Genomic DNA, 21511 nt, shown 5'->3' with positions numbered 1-21511 from the left:
CACTAGCTGTGTTCTGGATGCAATGTGCAGAAAATGGCAGGGCCTATGAGTCATAGGCTATGACTGATCTATGACGCTGTGCGGCCAGCCAATCATAATAATTAGGGTTGAGCGAAACGGGTCGAACATTTTCAAAAGTCGCCGACTTTTGGCTAAGTCGGGGTTTCATGAAACCCGATCCGACCCCTGTGCGGGGTCGGCCATGCGGTACGCGACTTTCGCGCCAAAGTCGCGTTTCAATGACGCGAAAAGCGCCATTTCTCAGCCAATGAAGGTAAACGCAGAGTGTGGGCAGCGTGATGACATAGGTCCTGGTCCCCACCATCTTAGAGAAGGGCATTGCAGTGATTGGCTTGCTGTCTGCGACGTCACAGGGGCTATAAAGAGGCGTTCCCGCCGACCGCCATCTTACTGCTGCTGATCTGAGCTTAGGGAGAGGTTGCTGCCGCTTTGTCAGAAGCAGGGATAGCGTTAGGCAGGGTCCATTAACCACAAAACCGCTTGTGCTGCAGCGATTTGCACTGTCCAACACCACCCTCGGTGTGCAGGGACAGTGGAAGTTTTTTTTTTTTTTTTTTTCCCCTCAGCGCTGTAGCTCATTGGGCTGCCCTAGAAGGCTCCCTGATAGCTGCATTGCTGTGTGTACGCCGCTGTGCAAACCAACTGCTTTTTTCAAAGCACAAATCCTCTTGTTCCTTCCTTTCTGCACAGCTATCTTTTTTGTTTGTCCACACTTTTTATTTCATTTGTGCATCAGTCCACTCCTTATTGCTGCCTGCCATACCTGGCTGAGATTACTGCAGGCAGGGAGATAGTAGCTGCCTGCCATACCTGGCTGAGATTACTGCAGGCAGGGAGATAGTAATTGTAGGACATTCCCTGTTTTTTTTTTTTTTTTTTTTTTGGTGGGAGATTAAGATTGGCAATTTGGCATTTCTGCTAGAGTGCCATCCCTGTGTGTGCCATCTCTCTCACATAGTGGGCCATAGAAAGCCTTTTCATTTTTCTGTATTTTTTTTTGTGGGGTGTATAAATTCTCCCTGATAAAAATACAGTGGGAGATTAATATTGGCCTTTGGGCTTGTGTGCCAGTCCTGAGTGTGCCATCTCTCTCACAAATAGTGGGCCATAGAAAGCCTATTTTATTTTTTTTTGGGTTTTATAAATTCTCCCTGAAAAAAAGGGAGATTAATATTGGCCTCTGGGCTTGTGTGCCAGTCCTGAGCGTGCCATCTGTGCCAGCCCTGAGCGTGCCATCTCTCTCACAAATAGTGGGCCATAGAAAGCCTATTTATTTTTTTTTTTGGTTTTATAAATTCTCCCTGAAAAAAAGGGAGATTAATATTGGCCTCTGGGCTTGTGTGCCAGTCCTGAGCGTGCCATCTGTGCCAGCCCTGAGCGTGCCATCTCTCTCACAAATAGTGGGCCATAGAAAGCCTATTTATTTTTTTTTTTTGTTTTATAAATTCTCCCTGAAAAAAAGGGAGATTAATATTGGCCTCTGGGCTTGTGTGCCAGTCCTGAGCGTGCCATCTGTGCCAGCCCTGAGCGTGCCATCTCTCTCACAAATAGTGGGCCATAGAAAGCCTATTTAATTTTTTTTTTTGTTTTATAAATTTTCCCTGAAAAAAGGGAGATTAATATTGGCCTCTGGGCTTGTGTGCCAGTTGTGAGCGTGCCATCTGTGCCAGTCCTGAGCGTGCCATCTCTCTCACAAATAGTGGGCCATAGAAAGCCTATTTAATTTTTTTTTTGGTTTTATAAATTTTCCCTGAAAAAAGGGAGATTAATATTGGCCTCTGGGCTTGTGTGCCAGTTGTGAGCGTGCCATCTGTGCCAGTCCTGAGCGTGCCATCTCTCTCACAAATAGTGGGCCATAGAAAGCCTATTTAAATATTTTTTTGGTTTTATAAATTCTCCCAGAAAAAAAGGGAGATTAATATTGGCCTCTGGGCTTCTGTGCCAGTCCTGAGCGTGCCATCTGTGCCAGTCCTGAGCGTCCCATCTCTCTCACAAATAGTGGGCCATAGAAAGCCTATTTTTTTTTTTTTTTGGGTTTTAGAAATTCTCCCTGGAAAAAAAAAGGGAGATTAATATTGCCCTTTGGGCTTGTGTGCCAGTACTAAGCGTTCCATCTCTCTCTCTCTCTCAGTCAGTGGGCCATAGAACGCCTATTTTTGGTTTTATTTGTTTTCTAAATTCTCCCTGAAAAAATCATTTTATTTTATTTGGTTTCTAAATTCTTCCTGATAAAATCATATTTTTTTTATTATTTTTTTTTCTAAAGTCTCCCTGAAAAAAAAAAAAAAAAAACAGTGGGAGATTAATATTGGCCTTTCTGCTTGTGTGCCAGTCTTGACTCCTGGGTGCGTCATCTCTCAGTCAGTGGGCCATAGAACGCCTATTTTTGGTTTTATTTGTTTTCTAAATTCTCCCTGAAAAAATCATTTTATTTTATTTGGTTTCTAAATTCTTCCTGATAAAATCATATTTTTTTTATTATTTTTTTTTCTAAAGTCTCCCTGAAAAAAAAAAAAAAAAACAACCAAAAAAAACAGTGGGAGATTAATATTGGCCTTTCTGCTTGTGTGCCAGTCTTGACTCCTGGGTGTGCCATCTCTCTCTCTCTCTCTCTCTCTCTCTCTCTCCAATTGTGGTCCATAGAAAGCCTATATTTTTTTTCCTTGATTTGGGTTCTAAAATCTACCAGAGAAAATAACTACATCAATCATTGGTAGAAAAATATTGGCCTCTGGGTTTGTGTGCCACTCCTGACTCCTGTGTGCGTCATCTCTCAGTCAGTGGGCCATAGAACGCCTATTTTTGTTTTTATTTGTTTTATAAATTCTCCCTGAAAAAATCATTTTATTTTATTTGGTTTCTAAATTCTTCCTGATAAAATCATATTTTTTTTATTATTTTTTTTTCTAAAGTCTCCCTGAAAAAAAAAAAAAAAAAACAAACAAAAAAAACAGTGGGAGATTAATATTGGCCTTTCTGCTTGTGTGCCAGTCTTGACTCCTGGGTGTGCCATCTCTCTCTCTCTCTCTCTCTCTCTCCAATTGTGGTCCATAGAAAGCCTATATTTTTTTTCCTTGATTTGGGTTCCAAAATCTACCAGAGAAAATAACTACATCAATCATTGGTAGAAAAATATTGGCCTCTGGGCTTGTGTGCCACTCCTGACTCCTGTGTGCGTCATCTCTCAGTCAGTGGGCCATAGAACGCCTATTTTTGTTTTTATTTGTTTTATAAATTCTCCCTGAAAAAATCATTTTATTTTATTTGGTTTCTAAATTCTTCCTGATAAAATCATATTTTTTTTATTATTTTTTTTTCTAAAGTCTCCCTGAAAAAAAAAAAAACCAAAAAAAAAAAACAAAACCCCCCAAAAAATGGGAGATTAATATTGGCCTTTCTGCTTGTGTGCCAGTCTTGACTCCTGGGTGTGCCATCTCTCTCTCTCTCTCTCTCTCTCTCCAATTGTGGTCCATAGAAAGCCTACATTTTTTTTCCTTGATTTGGGTTCCAAAATCTACCAGAGAAAATAACTCCATCAATCATTGGTAGAAAAATATTGGCCTCTGGGCTTGTGTGCCACTCCTGATTCCTGTGTGCGTCATCTCTCACTCAGTGGCCCATAGAAAGCATATAGTTTGTTACATTTGTTTTCTAAATTCTCCCTGCAAAAATCTATTTTTTTTTTTTGGGGGGGTTTCTAAAGTGTTCCTGAAAAAAATAAAAATAAAAAAAAAATAATAGTGTGACATTAATATTAACATTTGTGCTTCAGTGACAGTCCTGCGTGTGGGGCATCTCTCTAATTTGCAGCCACCAAAAAAAGATTGTGTAACATTGGGCCTGATTTTCGCTGTGGTCTCACCAACCTGTAAAGGGGTAGCTAAATCATACTGAAGTTATAGCTCACCGTGTAAGTTGTGTGACTGCAACAAATAACGTTAGTTTGGTTACGTTTTTAAAACAATGAGGAAGTCTAGTGGAAGAGGTCGTGGCCGGGGGCGTTCATTGTCAGCTGGTAATGAGGGTAGTGGTAGTGGTGGAGCATCAGGTGGTCGTGGGGAAAAAAATATTGCACCTAAGTCTGGAGCTGTGGAGCCAGGTTCGTCGTCCGGCTACACAAGGCCTCGAACGCTCCCTTTTCTGGGATTAGGAAAACCGCTTTTAAAGCCGGAGCAGCAAGAGCAAGTTTTGGCTTATCTTGCTGACTCAGCCTCTAGCTCTTTTGCCTCATCTCGTGAAACTGGTAAAAGTAAAAGCAGCGCGTCGTTAGTGGATGTTCACGGTCAGGGACAAGTCACTTCCTTGTCCTCTTCAGCAAAAACAACAACAGAGAAGAATGCAGCAGGCGACACAACGGGTTACTCCATGGAGCTCTTTACACATACCGTCCCTGGCTTAGAAAGTGAAGCAGTTAACAGTCCATGCCCATTACAAATTGAATCTGACATGGAGTGCACTGACGCACAGCCACAGCCAGACTACTATGCTGGTCCTTTGACTCAGACCACAACATTGCCCTCGCAGGGTGCTGATCAAGAATCAGACCCTGATGAGACTATGTTGCCCCATCACGAACGCTATACCACCGAACGACACGGTGACACAGACGAAGTTGCGCAGGAGGTACAAGAAGAGTTATTAGATGACCCAGTTCTTGACCCCGATTGGCAGCCATTGGGGGAACAGGGTGCAGGCGGCAGCAGTTCTGAAGCAGAGGAGGAGGAGGGGCCGCAGCAGGCATCAACATCGCCACAGGTTCCATCTGCTGGGCCCGTATCTTGCCCAAAACGCGTGGCAAAGCCAAAACCTGGTGGAGGACAGCGTGGCCATCCGGTTAAAGCTCAGTCTGCAATGCCTGAAAAGGTATCCGATGCTAGAAAGAGTGCAGTCTGGCATTTTTTTAAACAACATCCAATTGATCAGCGCAAAGTCATCTGTCAAAAATGTTCTACTTCCTTAAGCAGAGGTCAGAATCTGAAAAGTCTCAATACTAGTTGCATGCATAGACATTTAACCACCATGCATTTGAAAGCTTGGACTAACTACCAAACGTCCCTTAAGGTTGTTGCACCCTCGGCCAATGAAGCTAGTCATCAACGCAACATCCCTTCCGGCAGTGTAGGACCACCATTTAGCGCACCACCTGCTGTATCTGTGCAGGTATCTTTGCCAGGCCAAAGCAGTCAGGGTCAGGGAATCACCAGTTTCGTAGTAGGAAACACTGCATCTAGGGCACCGGCGGCAACAATACCATCTCCCACCGTCTCTCAGTCTGCCATGTCCACCGGCACCCCCGCTAGTTCCACGATCTCCAGCTCTCCAGTCCAGCTCACCCTACATGAGACTATGGTTAGAAAAAGGAAATACTTAGCCTCGCATCCGCGTACACAGGGTTTGAACGCCCACATAGCTAGACTAATCTCGTTAGAGATGATGCCCTACCGGTTAGTTGAAAGCGAAGCTTTCAAAGACCTGATGGACTACGCTGTACCACGCTACGAGCTACCCAGTCGACACTTTTTTTCCAGAAAAGCCATCCCAGCCCTCCACCAGCATGTTAAAGAGCGCATCGTCCATGCACTCAGGCAATCTGTGAGCACAAAGGTGCACCTGACAACAGATGCATGGACCAGTAGGCATGGCCAGGGACGTTACGTGTCCATCACGGCACACTGGGTAAATGTGGTGGATTCAGGGTCCACAGGGGACAGCAAGTTTGGGACAGTTCTGCCTAGCCCACGGTCTAGTAAACAGTTGTCTGTAGCCGTTCGCACCCCCTCCTCCTCCTCCTCCTCCTCGTCCTCCTGCAGAAGCAAGAGCTCGTCCACAGACCGCAGTCGCACAAACACTCCATCCGCACCTGCCACTGTTGCACACCAGGTCTCCCATTATGGGGCAGCTACTGGCATACGTCAGCAGGCTGTATTGGCTATGAAGTGTTTGGGCGACAATAGACACACCGCGGAAGTTCTGTCCGAGTTCTTGCAGCAAGAAACGCAGTCGTGGCTGGGCACTGTAGATCTTGAGGCAGGCAAGGTAGTGAGTGATAACGGAAGGAATTTCATGGCTGCCATCTCCCTTTCCCAACTGAAACACATTCCTTGCCTGGCTCACACCTTAAACCTGGTGGTGCAGTGCTTCCTGAAAAGTTATCCGGGGTTATCCGACCTGCTCCTCAAAGTGCGTGGACTTTGCGCACATATCCGCCGTTCGCCTGTACACTCCAGCCGTATGCAGACCTATCAGCGTTCTTTGAACCTTCCCCAGCATCGCCTAATCATAGACGTTGCAACAAGGTGGAACTCAACACTGCACATGCTTCAGAGACTGTGCGAACAGAGGCGGGCTGTTATGTTTTTGTGGGAGGATACACATACACGGGCAGGCAGTAGGATGGCAGACATGGAGTTGTCAGGTGTGCAGTGGTCGAAGATTCAAGAAATGTGTCAAGTCCTTCAGTGTTTTGAGGAATGCACACGGCTGGTTAGTGCAGACAACGCCATAATAAGCATGAGCATCCCCCTAATGCGTCTGCTGATGCAAAGTTTGACGCACATAAAGGATCAGGCGTCTGCACCAGAGGAAGAGGAAAGCCTTGATGACAGTCAGCAATTGTCTGGTCAGGGCAGTGTACATGACGAGGTACCGGGCGAAGAGGAGGTGGAGGATGAGGAGGATGATGGGGATGAGTATATTTTTAATGAGGAAGCTTTCCCGGGGGCACGGGAAATTGGTGGCGTGGCAAGGCCGGGTTCTGGTTTTTTGAGGGACACAAGTGACGTAGATTTGCCTGCAACTGCCCCTCAACCAAGCACAACCGCAGATTTGACAACGGGAACTTTGGCCCACATGGCGGATTATGCCTTGCGTATCCTCAAAAGGGACACACGCATTACAAAAATGATGAACGATGACGATTACTGGTTGGCCTGCCTCCTTGATCCTCGCTATAAAGGCAAATTGCAAAATATTATGCCACATGAGAACTTGGAACTAATATTAGCAACAAAACAATCAACTCTTGTTGACCGTTTGCTTCTGGCATTCCCTGCACACAGCGCCCGTGATCGTTCTCACACGAGCTCCAGGGGCCAGCAGACCAGAGGTGTTAGAGGGGCAGAAATCAGAAGTGGCGTTGGCCAGAGGGGTTTTCTGACCAGGTTGTGGAGTGATTTTTCTATGACCGCAGACAGGACAGGTACTGCAGCATCAATTCAAAGTGACAGGAGACAACATTTGTCCAGTATGGTTACAAACTATTTTTCATCCCTTATCGACGTTCTCCCTCAACCGTCATTCCCATTTGATTACTGGGCATCCAAATTAGACACCTCGCCAGAATTGGCAGAATATGCATTGCAGGAGCTTGCTTGCCCGGCAGCTAGTGTCCTATCAGAAAGAGTATTCAGTGCTGCAGGTTCAATACTAACAGAAAAAAGGACTCGTCTGGCTACCCAAAATGTAGATGATCTAACCTTCATTAAAATGAACCACAACTGGATTTCAAAATCTTTTGCCCCACCCTGCCCGGCTGACACCTAGCTTTCCTATGAAAAGGTCTTGCCTGTGGACTATTCTGAATGACTTTTCCAATCTCGTAATTTTCTTCACCTGATTGTCCAGCATACGACATGTTTCCACCTCACGAAATGGCCAAACTCCCCACACGGGGCCGTGCTATCGCCACTTTGCGCTTGGACCCTTGAGAGTGCTGTTTGTCTGAAGAGGTGGGTGTGGCCGCTTTTGGTCGACGGCACTGCCACTGGGTCCCTCATAGTACAATAAAGTGTCTCTGGCGGTGGTGGTGCGCACCCAACGTCAGACACACCGTTGTAATATGAGGGGCCCTGTGCCTGTACCGCCGGCCACAAGACAGTTCCCCCCCCCAGCTCAAACAGTGCTCTACCACTAGCAAAATTATCTCTCACAGCTTCACCAATGTGTAGTCTAGGCGCTGACATCCTTCAATGCCTGGCACTGACAATACCATTGTTTTGACATTTTTGTTATGTTAGGCCTTCGAAGCCTGTCTGCGGTCCCTTCTTTCTACAACTACTACACTGACCAGGCCACTGCTGGCCGTGTTACCCTGGAACCAATTTAAAAGTGCCTACAGTCAGCCCAATTTTGTTATGTTAGGCCTTCGAAGACTGTCTGCCGTCACTCCTTCCACTAGACTTCCACTGACCATACACTGCTGCCCATGTACCCCTGGAACCAATTTAAAGTGCCTACAGCCAGCCCAAGTTTGTTATGTTAGGCCTTCGAAGCCTGTCTGCGGTCACTCCTTCCACTAGACTTCCACAGACCAGACCACTGCTGCCCGTGTACCCCTGGAACCAATTTAAAAGCGCCTACAGCCAGCCCAAGTTTGTTATGTTAGGCCTTGGAAGCCTGTCTGCGGTCACTCCTTCCACTAGACTTCCACTGACCAGACCACTGCTGCCCGTGTACCCCTGGAACCAATTTAAAAGTGCCTACAGCCAGCCCAAGTTTGTTATGTTAGGCCTTCGAAGCCTGTCTGCGGTCACTCCTTCCACTAGACTTCCACAGACCAGACCACTGCTGCCCGTGTACCCCTGGAACCAATTTAAAAGTGCCTACAGCCAGCCCAAGTTTGTTATGTTAGGCCTTGGAAGCCTGTCTGCGGTCACTCCTTCCACTAGACTTCCACTGACCAGACCACTGCTGCCCGTGTACCCCTGGAACCAATTTAAAAGTGCCTACAGCCAGCCCAAGTTTGTTATGTTAGGCCTTCGAAGCCTGTCTGCGGTCACTCCTTCCACTAGACTTCCACAGACCAGACCACTGCTGCCCGTGTACCCCTGGAACCAATTTAAAAGTGCCTACAGCCAGCCCAAGTTTGTTATGTTAGGCCTTGGAAGCCTGTCTGCGGTCACTCCTTCCACTAGACTTCCACTGACCAGACCACTGCTGCCCGTGTACCCCTGGAACCAATTTAAAAGTGCCTACAGCCAGCCCAAGTTTGTTATGTTAGGCCTTGGAAGCCTGTCTGCGGTCACTCCTTCCACTAGACTTCCACTGACCATACACTGCTGCCCATGTACCCCTGGAACAAATTTAAAAGTGCCTACAGCCAGCCCAAGTTTGTTATGTTAGGCCTTCGAAGCCTGTCTGCGTCCCGTTCTTTCAACTACAACTACACTGACCAGGCCACTGATGGCCGTGTTCCCCTGGAACCAATTTTAACTTGCCTACAGCCAGCCCAATGTTAGGCCTTTGATGCCTGTCTGCCGTCACTCCTTCCACTAGGCCTCCACTGACCTGTCTATTGCTGCCCGTGTACCCCTTGAACCAACATCATTAAATATAAAAAAAATTAATTTGATTATAAAAAATAAGATCGTGTTGAGATCTCAAATGCAGACATTTTAACAATCAAAACAAACACACAACAAATATCTGGAACTGTACTACAAAGGTCCAACAGCTACAATTTCTTTCTCCTGCAAGAAGTTAACTGAAAGTTTTTTGGAGTTGTTAACACAGATATGGCATCCACCGAGTGTTGTCCTGTCGCGTCTCCTTTAAATTATTTCCAATAAGATGTTAAACTATTAATTTAATAAAATCAATAATTAAAAAAATAATTGAGTAAGTCAAAAGCACATTGCAAATAAACATTAATTACAAATCAAGAAGCATGGCGCGTCCGAGGGTGAGTAGATACCGAATAAGAATATAATCACCCTCGGACGCGCAATGCTTATTTACAACAGCCTTCCTTCCTAAGAATCAGCCCTTTCGTGGTGTAGAGAGAGGTTGTGTTACACTCCAAGGTGTTCCCCGGGTTGCCTTTCATGAGCTTCGATCTTCCGGCTCTCGTTTAGTAGTTGGTGGAAAAGTACACAGCATTAGGCCTACAAAATGGGTATGGGGTGGAGAGAGATGGTGTGTTACACTCCAAGGTGTTCCCCAGGTTGCCTTTCCTGAGCTTCGATCTTCATGCTCTCGTTTAGTAGGTGTCGGAAAGTAGGCTGCATTAGGCCTACAAATTGGGTATGGGGTGGAGAGAGATGGTGTGTTACACTCCAAGGTATTCCCCAGGTTTCCTTGCCATTGCTTCGGTCTTCCGACTCTCGTTTAGTAGTTGTAGAAAAGTACACAGCATTAGGCCTACAAAATGGGTATGGGGTGGAGAGAGATGGTGTGTTACACTCCAAGGTGTTCCCCAGGTTGCCTTTCCTGAGCTTCGATCTTCATGCTCTCGTTTAGTAGGTGTCGGAAAGTAGGCTGCATTAGGCCTAAAAAATGGGGAATGGGGTGGAGAGAGATGGTGTGTTACACTCCAAGGTGTTCCCCAGGTTTCCTTGCCATTGCTTCGGTCTTCCGACTCTCGTTTAGTAGTTGTAGAAAAGTACACTGCATTAGGCCTAAAAAATGGGTATGGGGTGGAGAGAGATGGTGTGTTACACTCCAAGGTGTTCCCCAGGTTGCCTTTCCTGAGCTTCGATCTTCATGCTCTCGTTTAGTAGGTGTCGGAAAGTAGGCTGCATTAGGCCTACAAATTGGGTATGGGGTGGAGAGAGATGGTGTGTTACACTCCAAGGTGTTCCCCAGGTTTCCTTGCCATTGCTTCGGTCTTCCGACTCTCGTTTAGTAGTTGTAGAAAAGTACACAGCATTAGGCCTACAAAATGGGTATGGGGTGGAGAGAGATGGTGTGTTACACTCCAAGGTGTTCCCCAGGTTGCCTTTCCTGAGCTTCTATCTTCAGGCTCTCATTAAATTGTGGTTAAATGGAACAACTGCATTTGGCGTACTAGTTGGTTTGGGGCCTACTATCGGTGTCTGCCACTCCTTGCTGTTCTCCTCCACTGAACAAAGCTGTGCCGCCTGTTTACTACGGTTGCCAATTTTGAACTGCATTTCGACTACTTACTGATTTGGCCCTACTCTCTGTGTCAGCCTCTCATTCCAGTTGTCCTCCACTGCAATGCCCCCTGGTTATTCCTGTGTTACCAATTTTGAACTGCATTTAGCCCACTTTCTTCTTTGGGCCTATATCTGTGTTTCCACTTCATCGTGCCCATTGCCCAGCCAGTGATAGATGAGTCTGCTGGTACATTGACCCATAACGCAACATTCCCCGTGCATGCTACACAACAACATTGTGACCCTGCTGAAAGTCAGGTTGCTCTTCCCGCATACCATACCACCTTACACGGGGACAAAGAGGAAGGTGCAGATGAAAGTGCAGGTTCCTTCATCAGGTGGGGGGAGGAATACTAGTTGGCGACGTCACTGGCACAGGGCCTCTCATAGTACGCAAAAGTGTTGCTGCCGGTGGGAGGCGCCCCCGCCGTGCAAACACACCGCTGTACTTTGAGGGGCCCTGTGCCAGTGCCAATGCCAACGAGTGGGCCCCCCCTGCTTGCTCAGGTTCACAGCACTTGCAAAGTTGAAATACTTACCTCTCCCTGCTCCACTGCCGTGACGTGGTCCAGATTTCCTGGGCCCACTAATTACTTGAACCAGCCCTACCCCCCACAACTTTAGCCAAATGACCCCCAATTTCAAATGCCTTCCAATTATTATAAGGTAAATTACGCTTGACAAGCTTCATTAAGAAGAATGGATGGTTTTGACATTAAAATGGGCACTCTAGGTGTTTTCCTGGCCCCCACTCACTGCCGACTATGCTGCCCCATTGACTTGCATCGGGTTTCGTGTTTCGGTCGATCCCGACTTTACGTCATAATCGGCCGATTTCACTCGACCCGACTTTGGACATAGTCGGGTTTCGCAAAACCCGGCTCGACTCTAAAAAGGTCAAGGTCGCTCAACTCTAATAATAATGCCACAACCAAGAAGTCTGCGGCATTACTGTGATTGGCTAACATGTTGGGTGGGAGATCCGAATATTGCAAGGCGAGTAGTGAACTACTTGCTATGTTCCGAGTACCACGAGTACCGCATTACTCGCCAAGTACCGAGATGGCTGCTCCTAGTATGCACCTGTTCACACTAGCTTGGAAGTGCCAGTCAGTCTTTTGTTATTTAAGGTATACGGAGTTACAGACACCTTTGGAGACTTTTTTTGCACATATTTTGAGTTAAAAAAGCATTTGTTGTTTTAGAGTTTTCTTAAAAAGATTTCTCCATTTGGCTCCTATAAACTCTGCTACATGGGATATGAGCCAAATAGAGAAAAACGCAAATGGCAGTCCCTTATGCCATGATGTCACAATGATCCAGACATCTACGTCAACACAAAGGAAACTCACTCAACTGGTGGCGTTCTGCTATAAAAAGGCTTGTGCTACTACTGGCTTGTGTTTTTCCGAATCAACTCTCCAATTTGTCTGATTGCAAGGTCTGTAACCCTTATCCCTTTTCTCTTTCACCATCTTATTATTAGCTGATTTATGACCAAATTGAATTTCAACTTTAATTTGGTCATAAATCTACTTTAAAGACTCTCAAATGAGATCGATGAGAGATTCACTGTTAACTCATTCTGCAGTCGGTTGTACTAATAGGCTGTAGAAGCCAAATGGTCCCAAATTTTTCATGAAACACTAAGGAAAATGTGCTTTATCAGTATCTGTGATAACTACACCTGCACCCCCAGTACCTGCACAACTGCTCCCCGTAAATTGTTATATGGCATAAAAAGAATATTATATTAAACATCTTTGCCAGGGATGTCAGCCTGGTTTACAAAGACAAATCCTGATCTCCGGTGACTATTTCAGGACAAACCACAATAGAACTCTGTTCATCAAAGTATAAAATAACAGGAAGCTTCTCATCTAATAGAAGGTGGCTCCTGAAGAATTAACTGTTCTAGCAGAGGGAGATATCTGCTGAAACACTCAGCTCACTGAGGTTAAGATAATACAGTAAACTCCTGGACACTTTTTATTTTTTGGTAAATGAATTCCTTCTGTACAAAACATTCTTAAGATGCTATCTGTTTCTATGCAGCCCCAGCTGTTAGGTAACTTACTCTGAAAACACCACGAGGACCAAATTTATGTATGAAAATGGTTATGAGGGTGTCCTGAGTGGTCTATTACTGCAGCAACAAGACACCAAGACTAATTAAATACCAGCTGTTGGCTGAGGAGTCTACGACAGGAAAATTATTAATACATCATTTACTTCATGCCGAGTCAAATTTATGTCCTTTCTTTATTGAATAGAATGCAAATCAAGTGAAAAATAATTTTGGACTTTTTTTTTTATAAAAAGATCTAGATCATTTCAAGGCTGACACAAACTTTAACTTTTAGAGGCTCTTTTATTTCATGTATCGCAAGGGATCGAATAACTTAAGCAAAGGATCATGGCCTTCCACTTTATTGCTTAAAGAACACAGAAGAAAGCATGTTCCCCTCCAATATATACGTATATATATGTTATATATGAACACATATGCATTTTTAGTTTCAGAATTTGATTAAAAAATAATATCTAGTGGGTGAAAAAAAGCATTGAATACATCACCAATTTACTATGTCAATATATTTCTAAAAGAGTTATGGACATGAAATTCTCATCAGATGTCGGTAACAAATAGTGATGAGCGAGTGTACTCGTTGCTCGGGTTTTCCCGAGCACGCTCGGATGGTCTCTGAGTATTTGTAACTGCGCGGAGATTTAGTTTTTGTTGACTCATCTGCATGATTTACAGCTGCTAGTCAGCCTGAGTACATGTGGGGGTTGCCTGGTTGCTAGGGAATCCCCACATGTATTCAAGCTGTCTATCAGTTGTATATATAAAAGGCATAGTACAGTACAAGGAGTGAGGCGTGACTACCTTTGGTGTTCTTCAAAGACTGAACCCTCTGCAGGATCTACAATGGTCACAATACAGTATCTGTACATTGGTGGCCTTCTAACTCTACTGTATATATAAGTATGGAGTTAAAGTTTGACTTGAAGTAAGTAGAAATAAAATAGGGCTTATATTTATCAGTCCAAGAATGTCATTTACTTTTTCCCAATATTATAATATGGTATTATAAGGATGACTGTAAAAATGTACGCAAAGAGATACATGATTATTTTTTGTTGCCGTTTTTTACGAACAGATATGCTCTTATTTATTAAAACCATTTTGGCTATAGATTAACATCACTATGTATTTTATCATAGTTTTACATGATCCTGAATTTTAACCATGTACCGTATTTAACTATATTGTATATAACTGTCATACTCTTATATTCAGCTTTTCTATTTTCAATGACTGTATATATCGTTTTTATGTTTTTACACTAACAGGATTTAATGAGCAGGGATATTTATATTTAATGGAGAAGAAAATTGTCTATGACAGTGTAAAATGTCAGGCCGTGCATTGTAAAACAAGAGAGAGGTTATAAATATATTTATTTATTCGTCCAGGTAACTGGCAAGCCAATACATATGAAATCGAAATGGGAGTTATAAAAGGATTTATTCTGGGAAAATATACACATCTAGCACACATGGTGTACAAACACCGATTACAATACACACACGGTGAAATCTGGATTTTAATATCAGTGCTGAGATTGCGTCTAATGAGAGGATTACTCGCAGTTCCCGTCTCAGCATGAATAACAAAATCCCTATTACACCGCATGACATCACATATATTATTTATACCATTGGGGTGCACTTGCCATGGATATAAAACACACAGTTTTGAGGGCATCGATCTTTTCTCTTTCTTTTCATTGTAATTAAGGTGCGCGTCCTCCATAATATTGCATCACCGTTTATGGAGCTTGTCATACTTAATTGCTCTCCATTATATTTGTCTAGGAGATAGGGTGATAGATCAGGAACGTCCTGCTGAAATGCAAATACTCTGACATAATTACAAAGCCACAAACATTTAATTATGTTCCTGTCTATATATGACTATATTGTATCAGATCTACATCAATGGTTAATAATCCTCACCGCCAGCTATGAGAAAATAACCCTATAGCTGGGAGACGACTGTATGATTTATGCTCTACACAGTACACACTGCATTGAGTTATTGAATTATTTCACCTGGTTATTAAATGTCCACTTCTGCACCACCCATGGTATAAATATAAAGCTTCATAACAGCAATGTATATACTGCCACGATAGTATTACATACGGTAGTTAGTATACAAACAGGACACAGAGTTAAAATGGAATTTGTAAGCGCACTATAACACTACCCTGCACAATGTACTATTAGAACTGAAGGCTGATACAAAACTATTAAAGAGGACATGACAGTATCACTACCTCTGCACAAGTTGAGGGTAGCGGTAGTATGGGATAAACAATACAGCAACATCTGCTGCACCATTGTGATGAAAGTCAGCTTTTATTGACACACAAATAAATGCAGTCTGTGGCTCCTCTTGACTTTTCCCTTTGGGCAATGCCCCACCTTCTTGTCTGAGAATAGTTTGCAGAGGAGACATTTTGCGCAGTCTCTGTCCTTGCTGTCTGTCAAGAAGCAGGGGTGGTGCTCACAGGGAGAAGTGACTGCAAATGCTTTGGTGGAAATATAACATTTGCATATCAAAGCCAAGTTTGAAAGCAGAGGTGCAGCAGATGATGCTGTGTTAGGCAACTAAGTACTCCATCCTGCACTACCTACTGGCACGTTCCCTTTAGGGGAAAAAATGAAATATTCCTATTGATAGCCTTTTTGATAGCCTTTTTAATTGTTGCCTCTACACCCTGCGGCCAACATACATCCCCCTGTATACTTATGAGTGCTCGGTTTGGCTGAGCGTACATATATTCTACATGATGGGAACAAGATGCTGCTTATGTCTAAGGAGAATAAATAGCTCAGCAAAATTCAACACTGCTTGATCTTTCCTTTGACCAACTTAACCTTGGTGTGGTATTGGGGTGACCCCATATACATTCAATGATCTGCCTATCCACATTGCTGATCAGTTTCTATGTTCTCTCAAGCACCACATATGGCCAGATAGGTGAAGGAACTAGCAAATTACAACAATTTTTTTAATACTTAAATGAGTTTTCCCATGAACAAAGTTCATTTTAATTAACAGATCTGGGAATAAAACTAAGTTTTACAATTGAGTGTGTAAAATGTTCCTGTGCTGAGATAACCTTACAAATGTTCCCCTGCTGTGTACTATGTAATGGCTGTGTCTGACCATACAGGATCATGGTCTGATCATACCACAGCTCCTGGGCAGAGGAGGATGCAAAAAAGTATACAGAAAGGACAGTATGGAATCACAGCTACTACTTTCTGTGAGGTAAAACAATTTTTAAACAGGCAGGGAAATGTTTTACCTTACATAAAGTAGCTGTAATCACATCCTGTCCTGTCTGTATACTCTCTTTTGCTTTCTTCCTTTCCCAGGAAATGTGGTATGGTCAGACCATGTTCCTGCATGATCAGACACGACCATTACACAGGAAACACTAGGGGAACATTTATAAGATTATCTCAGCACAGGAACATTTTTTTAACACATCCAATTATGAAAATTATTATTAATCCAAGATTTATTGATTAAAATGTACTTTGTTTCTGGGACAACCCTTGTAAGAACCATAATATAATTAGGCAGACTGTAATTTATAATTTGAGTTTTTTTTGGAGCTAAACTATATGTGTAAAGTTTTTATGCTACCATTGCCTTCTGTGGAACTACAAATCAAGTTCTATGTCCTAACATGTCATTTCAATTGTCCTTTGTAATAAACCAGGATGGATCTATCATCATTCCAGTTTTACAAGGGTTCTGCTGGGTAATTGGTACTAGAAGTATTATTTGGTTATGTGCACAACAGATGTACAATACACTGACTTTGCTGACGTAGTGACTGGAGCATGCAGCGAAGATGCGGTTATTAGACATAGATACACAGTGGGGCTACTGTGTTAGTTCTAGCTTTAGCTAGAATTTTAACTAACGTGTTTAGAAGTGCAACATTTTTTTGAAAGTGCTTACCCGAGGGCCCTGATCACCTTGATCTCCCTGCAAAGGGGAAAGATGAGATGATAGTTTTAACAAGGACTCTGTGCTACCCTGTGACTCTCTCACAAATGCTGGTTGTATGTCACAGATCTTATTATGCATTATTATGCTCCAGTTGAATATCAGCATGGATTTGCCATTCCACTTATAAAATATGCACATTTAATTATTTACTACTGACCTTGTCACCCTTTGGACCAGAAGGACCCTGAAAAACAAAACAAAACTTCTTGTATTTTCTTAAGGATTTGCATTTCTTAAATACCTTTAGCAACAGCCATCAATATTATATACATATATTAATAACAAAAAATAATAGTGTCAATATATTCCAAGCATTAGCATAAATGTTCATGGGTTGTAAGTCATTCACATATCTGTCATAATAAAGCACATAATCACTTCTAACTATGCCTCTATTCCCGGTAGTCTCAATGTTATCAGAATTGCATCGATTCCCACAAATATATCAAGCTATTATCAGAATGAGTTGATGATATTTATTGTCTAGATAAGCATAGATGGATATATTATTCTTTGAAGTGCATTTTCCCTTTAATAAACTATCTAATCTGTTTTTTTGGCCATATGTCAGTTAGGCAGACTCAAGATTGAGGAAAAGCTCCGCACAACCCATAAGCAATTCCTGGACACTAGCTCCACAATGCTCTGATAAGACAGAAATCCAACTATCTTACACAAGTTGCTAATTAACCAAATGTAGTGATGGGCAAACCAGAATGCTAAAGTTTGGGGTCCATACCGGGGACCTAGTGTCTAGCTCTAGTTCTGCATCCTGAATAAAGCTTGTTGAAAGGGCTGCAGTGCAGCCAATCAACAAGCTTTTCCAATGTGGGCACTTCCGGCCTCATCACAGCATGTGATTGGCTGGTGCAGCATGTTACAAAAAATAATTAAATATAAAAAGACGTTGGGTCCCCTCTATTTTTGATAACAAGCACAGGTAAAGCATAGAGCTGCGGTCTGCAGCCTTAAGCTGTCTGCTTTATTTTGGCTGGTTATAATAAATAAAGAGGTCACAATGCTGTGTTTTTTAAATATTTAAATACAAAATTTAAAAAAACAGAGCGGGGTCTCCCCTATTTTTGATAGCCAGCCAAGGTAAAGCAGACCAGTTTGGGCTGGTATTCTCAGACTGTTAAGGTCAATGGATATTTGGCCCTCCCCAGCTTAAAAATAGCAGCCTGCAGACACCCCAAAAGCACATCCATTAGTTGTGCCAATTCTGGTGTTTTGCCTGGCTCTTCCTGCTTGTCCTGGAGCATTGGCAAGCGGGGTAATATTTTGGGGTTGATATTAGCTGTGTATTGTTCACAGACATCAAGCCCAGGGGTTAGTAATGGAGAGGTGTCTATAAGACACCCCAATACTAACCCGGTGGTCAAAAGCAATAAACACACACACACACACACACACTGTTAGGACTGGCGGAACGCACCAAGAAAGGTGATATAGATGCGTTCGCAGTCCGGGGTCCACCGTACAGGTGAAAACCTGCTGCTAGTAAATACAGACTATGTGGCGGTACACTAAAGTATATACACGTGGGTTCAACCTCACCCAGCGTGAAGGGAGCAATCCTGTTGTGTCACAGGATCGCGGTACCGCACCTAAAGCGCGAGCGAGTAGTCAGTGTACTTAACCCCAACTGGGATTGAAGTCCGATTAGACCCTCGCTGGCACTACACCGCAACTGGGTGTGAAAGGAAACTAAATATAAATATATAAATGCACAGGAGTGCGAGCAATGCCGCACTGACGGACGCCACCAACCACACTGGCTTGGGTAAGGAAAGCGCTAGGCAAGCGCACAGCGCCGTACAGGCAGACACAGCAAGAGGACGCTGTAATGTGTGTATCGTGCAGATGATTAGTCGGGCGCTAGATAGCTACCAACATCCGCGAGCAGACAACAACTCTAGGGAGGGATATTTAGGAGCTTTCATCCATCGACATACATTCATCTACACACACACATATAACATTATGAGACAATACTAGAGCATAGCCGTGCGGTCATGCGCAGTTTATATAGTTGCAGCACAGGAAGTGGCCACAGAACTTTTGCCCTTCCAAGACCTGCCAAGAGGACCAATGGAATGTGCCGCAGAGCCTGAGCACATGACCCTCGATCTCCAACGGGAGATCTTGCCCTGGGAATGCTCAGTGTGTGCAGATAAGGACTTAGTCCCAGAGAAGTCCGCTCGCTGCTGACCAGTATTGGCTTTAAAGGCAGAAGCTGGAGAAGCAGCAGTAACTCTTCTCACAGAGTCAGACTGAGCGAGATGCTGGGATCGACGTCCCTGCTGAGCAGACTCCACTGCGGCTGGAGGAGAATGGGAGACTGCAGCGGAGACGGATCGAGATTCCCCCTGTGCAGCAGAGGAAACTCGACTCCTAACACACACACACAGAAAAGTCTTTTAATTGGAAAAAGCACTCCTCAACTTCTTTTACCCATTTATTACCTTTAATAAATAAAATAATCCAAAGGGGTCTGCCGTAAATCCATCCCACGTCCCATGATGATCTCTGACTCTGTAACATCCGGATGCAGTGCTGAGCGGTGACATCAGTAATGTGACTGCTTAGCATGGCTGCCTGAACACACTGATATAAGAGAACAGCATCCTCATACAGGTAACAATCCAGCAACTGTTGGCTGTTCACTATAGTTGACAACTTGCTGCATCAGCCACGATGAGCATTAGCACCGTCCATATCTGTTTAACCCCTTAGATGCTGCTGTCAGTAATGACTATATCATATAAATGTTTAAAAGAGTGTGCAAAGAAAAAAAAATGGTCTCAGAACTTCTCTTTTCCCTCTATTGAGAAGCATTAGTACTTTGGGCCTCCAGTACTGTTATGAACAGGTAATTCAGAACCACAATGGACCTTGAAGTTCAGAGCACACAAAGTGACCTGACAATTACCAAAAACATAGGACGAGCTCTGAGACGTGGGAACTCTGCTGACCGCAATCCCTAATCCTATCCAACCACACTAGAGGTAGCCGTGGAGCGCTCCTGACCAGTCCTATGCGCCTCGAGCACAGCCTGAGAAACTAGCTAGCCCTAAGAAAGAAAAATAAGCCTAGCTTGCCTCAGAGAAATACCCCAAAGGAAAAGGCAGCCCCCCACATATAATGACTGTGAGTTGAGATGAAAATACAAACGCAGAGATGAAATAGATTTAGCAAAGTGAGGCCCAACTTACTGAACAGACCGAAGATAGGAAAGATTGCTTTGCGGTCAACACAAAACCCTACAAACAACCACGCAGAGGGGGCAAAAAGACCCTCCGCACCGACTAACGGTACGGAGGTGCTCACTCTGCGTCCCAGAGCTTCCAGCAAGCAAGAAAAACCAATATAGCAAGCTGGACAGAAAAAATAGCAAACAAAAATAACACAAGCAAAACTTAGCTTATGCAGGAAGACAGGCCACAGGAACGATCCAGGAGAAAGCAAGACCAATACTAGAACATTGACTGGAGGCCAGGATCAAAGCACTAGGTGGAGTTAAATAGAGCAGCACCTAACGACTTAACCTCATCACCTGAGGAAGGAAACTCAGAAGCCGCAGTACCACTCTCATCCACCAAAGGAAGCTCATAGACAGAACCAGCCGAAGTACCACTCACGACCACAGGAGGGAGCTTGGCCACAGAATTCACAACAGTGGGACAGCACAGATTATCTTCAGACAGGTGAGGAACGCTGTTTAATATTATTGGTCTTTTACAGGGGACATGGGCAACTTTGTTGCTTTTTTAGTAAATGTGTAAAAGAGGGTGTTGAGTTTTATTTAAAATAAAGGATTTTATTCTTGCTGTGTATTTATTTCAAAACTTACTATGGGGTTAGTAATGGGGGTGTGTTATAGACGCCTCTTCATTAGTAACCCCTAGGCTTCATGTTGGCTGACAAATACAAAGCTGACATCAACCCCAATACTATTACCTCACTTGCCACTGCCACAGGGCGAGTGAGTAGAGCGAGGCTAAGTCCCAGATTTGGCACATCTTATGGATGCGCCATTTCTGGGGTGGCTGAGCGCTGATGTTGGTAGCCTGGGAGGAAGGGTAGTATTTATGGCCCGTTCCCAGGCATTTTGTCCTTGGTGTGCGTAAAAAAACTAATATGTCTGCTGTGTGAAATGCACACCACCATTTAAAACAATGGGTGTGCGTGTGTCCATATTTGTGGTCCTTATGAAATGGAACGCATAGGTACATTAAAAACAGACATGTGAAGGGGACCTAACATTGTAAAAAAAGGATCCTTATAATGTCTTATGTGTGATTGCAGGCTACAAATAAACCCTATATTGTCTATTGTCACAGCCTTGTATTGCTACCTTCTATCTGTCCTTGCCTCTACCTTCTACATTCATAAAAATGCATAACAGGGGTTATGAGGTCACTACATGTTGATGACCTATTCATAGAATCTCTATTCCATGTATTTACATCTGACTTCCCCCAGAGAAACTAAC

General features: G+C 43.8%; 1 protein-coding gene across 1 annotated transcript in view; it reads right to left on the bottom strand.

Annotated features, from left to right (window-relative positions):
• Positions 1-21511, bottom strand: part of COL25A1 (collagen type XXV alpha 1 chain) — a 675823-nt gene that overhangs the window by 273803 nt on the left and 380509 nt on the right. The window contains exons 6-7 of the mRNA XM_069743865.1: positions 17174-17200; positions 16966-16992 (exon numbers count right to left, since the gene is read on the bottom strand). Of these exons, the coding sequence (XP_069599966.1) occupies positions 16966-16992; positions 17174-17200 (54 nt within the window). The remainder of the gene's footprint in view (positions 1-16965; positions 16993-17173; positions 17201-21511) is intronic.

The sequence above is a fragment of the Ranitomeya imitator genome, chromosome 1 (assembly GCF_032444005.1).
Source record: "Ranitomeya imitator isolate aRanImi1 chromosome 1, aRanImi1.pri, whole genome shotgun sequence".
Classification (NCBI taxonomy): Eukaryota; Metazoa; Chordata; class Amphibia; order Anura; family Dendrobatidae; genus Ranitomeya; species Ranitomeya imitator.
Note: the sequence above shows the minus strand (reverse complement) of the source record. Positions and strands in the feature narration are given on the sequence as shown.